Source organism: Priapulus caudatus, unplaced genomic scaffold (assembly GCF_000485595.1).
Source record: "Priapulus caudatus unplaced genomic scaffold, Priapulus_caudatus-5.0.1 Scaffold32, whole genome shotgun sequence".
NCBI lineage: Eukaryota > Metazoa > Priapulida > Priapulimorpha > Priapulimorphida > Priapulidae > Priapulus > Priapulus caudatus.
In genome coordinates this window covers 208119-210675 of record NW_014577093.1, presented here as the reverse complement: position 1 = coordinate 210675, position 2557 = coordinate 208119, and the positions used below count along the sequence as shown (strand labels likewise).

Genomic DNA, 2557 nt, shown 5'->3' with positions numbered 1-2557 from the left:
GGCAAGCATCTAGTGCCGACCACACACACACACGCACGCACGCAGGCGACCCACGCACTGCGACCACGCACGCACCACGCACGCCACGCACGCCACGCACAGCACACACACACACCGTACACACAGCACACATATATCTGTCTGGATGTACAGGTGACAAGGGACCTATACATGGCAAGACTCTATCCGTTACAATGGTAGGATCAGGAGTGAATAAATGATAGATGCTTTCACGACGACGCCCTGGACATGACTCGGTTCGCACGATGAAAAGATGTCTGTTGTCAGTCGTTGTCTGATTCCCGTCACTATGGTGGGAATTCGTTCAGCCAGATGTGCTGGATGACGGCACATTATATAAACCTATTACAGCCATTAATCAAGCAACGAGTGACTGATGCGTGCGTACGGCTAAATAGCTCGTGTCTGATGCAGGCAGATTTATCCAGCAGCGATTATGTTTGGTATATAAATAGGTTAGAAGCAGCAAACGCTGCATTCCGGTATACGGTATACTCACAGATATAATGCCTACTTTATTGAATTACTTACACGCACGCGAAACCCGCTTTTAAATTTTTTCATTTAATTTCTAACGAAGTTTCGATATTAGTTCGATTATATAGTAATACATGTCGACTAACAAAGTCATAAATACAATTACAGAACCGAGAAAAAATAATATTCACGATAACTTGACAATAATTCTTGTAAAGACCTGATTATCTAACATCACGGGAGATAATGAACGTGAAAAACTTGCATAGACAATATTATCTTGCATGCTAGCGCGACAATTGGGGACAATACGTATGGGACATTCAGAAAGTTTAACCATCTGAAAAGCAATTAAGATAGTCATTGATTTCACAGTTTTTTAATCCAATGTTGGACATCTGAAAGGAGAATACCGACAAGAATTTATATGTTATTTGTTCTTGGGATGATTATGTAATTAAGAAAACATGCCACGATTTCATTTCGCTGGCATCAGCAGTGGCGCAATAAAGACTTCGTGGATTTCTCGTAACTTACCTATTGTCGTGATGACAGTTCCAGCGAAGAACATCGACTGACCAAAGCTCCAGTTGGGCTCCATCGTCACATTACGGATTGCCGACACGCCCCTAGTGTTGGCTCGAATCACCTCCACAATAAACTCTTCCAATTCCTCATCTGCACAGAAAAATTGAGAAAGACATACTCGTCAGTGACACGTCAGTTTCTATAAGACTAGTAGGAATCGACGCTCGCAGGAGTAATGAATGTTAAACACCGCGTAGAGCCGACGTAAGCCGGCTAGCGATTGGGTTCAAACTTTTGGACCGCGTTATAAGAAAGTTCGCGCTATATCGAGTTTATATATGTTGATGTGATTGTGACATGGATTTATGGCGGGGCAGTGCCACCTCATCGAATGAGCGACGGCGCATTTTTGCGATGCGCACCAAATCCCTCGCTGCCACCCTCTTTTTTATTACTTAAAGGGATCGTTTACTCTAGGTTTTGTATGTATGTATGTATGTATGTATGTATGTATGTATGTATGTATGTATGTATGTATGTATGTATGTATGTATGTATGTATGTATGTTTGTATGTATGTATGCATGTATGTGTGTATGTAAAGTGGCTCCAAGGGGACATTGCATTGTGTCACAAGCAACAGCGCATAGAAACAAGAGAACATCGGTGTATGGAGAAGCGAGTAAATGCTGTAGCATCCATCGTCCTGCACGCTCTTTGCTATTATTTGTTGCTTAAACTATGTCGAAGAAACGTAATCCTTGGCAGTTTGACGCCTGGATCTCCATGATCTTCTTAAGATTATGGAAGAAGAAGAAGAAGAAGAAGACGACGAATATAGCGTACGTGTTCTCCAATGTAACCTCAACAATATCTCTCACCCTCTCAACATTAGTGTTCGGTTTGACTCGCACTGTCGATAGCCGCCTCTCCTTCTCCCTTCCGTGCCCTATCTCCCAGCTCTCCCCCCGCTTCAACTATCTCTGTAGCATTCAACCATTTATCGTAGGGAACAAGTTTAGCCTCCCGTAATTGTACGTAGCTAAACACTCCTGAGATGTTCAATCACTATCGGATTTCGCTGCCAACTGCCCCGTCGAATTCTAACGTCATTCAAATCAACGGAGCGACTTCACGCACACACGCGCACACACACACATAGGCTGGTCGGAGACTGGAGATCGAATCTAGCGTCGTTATTACGCTTGTCCGAATCAGTTTACACGCGAAGATTAGCATCGCGGTTAGGTCTAAGCAGCAAGCGTTATCGCGAGCGCAAGGGTGCATCTGTGGCCGAGGCGTCTGTCCTTTAGCGTAGGCGATAGAGCGCATTGCACATTGAAAAATTCTGCCCTACGCATGGGAAAGTATTGATATATAGGCACAGAAACGTTTAGTGCTACACATACAAAAGATATTGGAATTACACAAAGAAAAAATATTGTCTTGGAGAGAGAAAGATTCACTCTAATGCACATGTGATGGCAAGATCTATGCGCGACACACACACACACGCACGCACGCACGCACG

The 2557-nt window shown here is 43.8% G+C and overlaps 1 protein-coding gene across 1 annotated transcript in view; it reads right to left on the bottom strand.

Moving 5' to 3' along the window:
• The window catches only part of LOC106816444 (potassium channel subfamily K member 1-like), a 28822-nt gene that overhangs the window by 21977 nt on the left and 4288 nt on the right, over positions 1 to 2557 (bottom strand). Inside the window, exon 2 of the mRNA XM_014821067.1 lies at positions 1036 to 1176. Within this exon, the coding sequence (XP_014676553.1) occupies positions 1036 to 1176 (141 nt within the window). The remainder of the gene's footprint in view (positions 1 to 1035; positions 1177 to 2557) is intronic.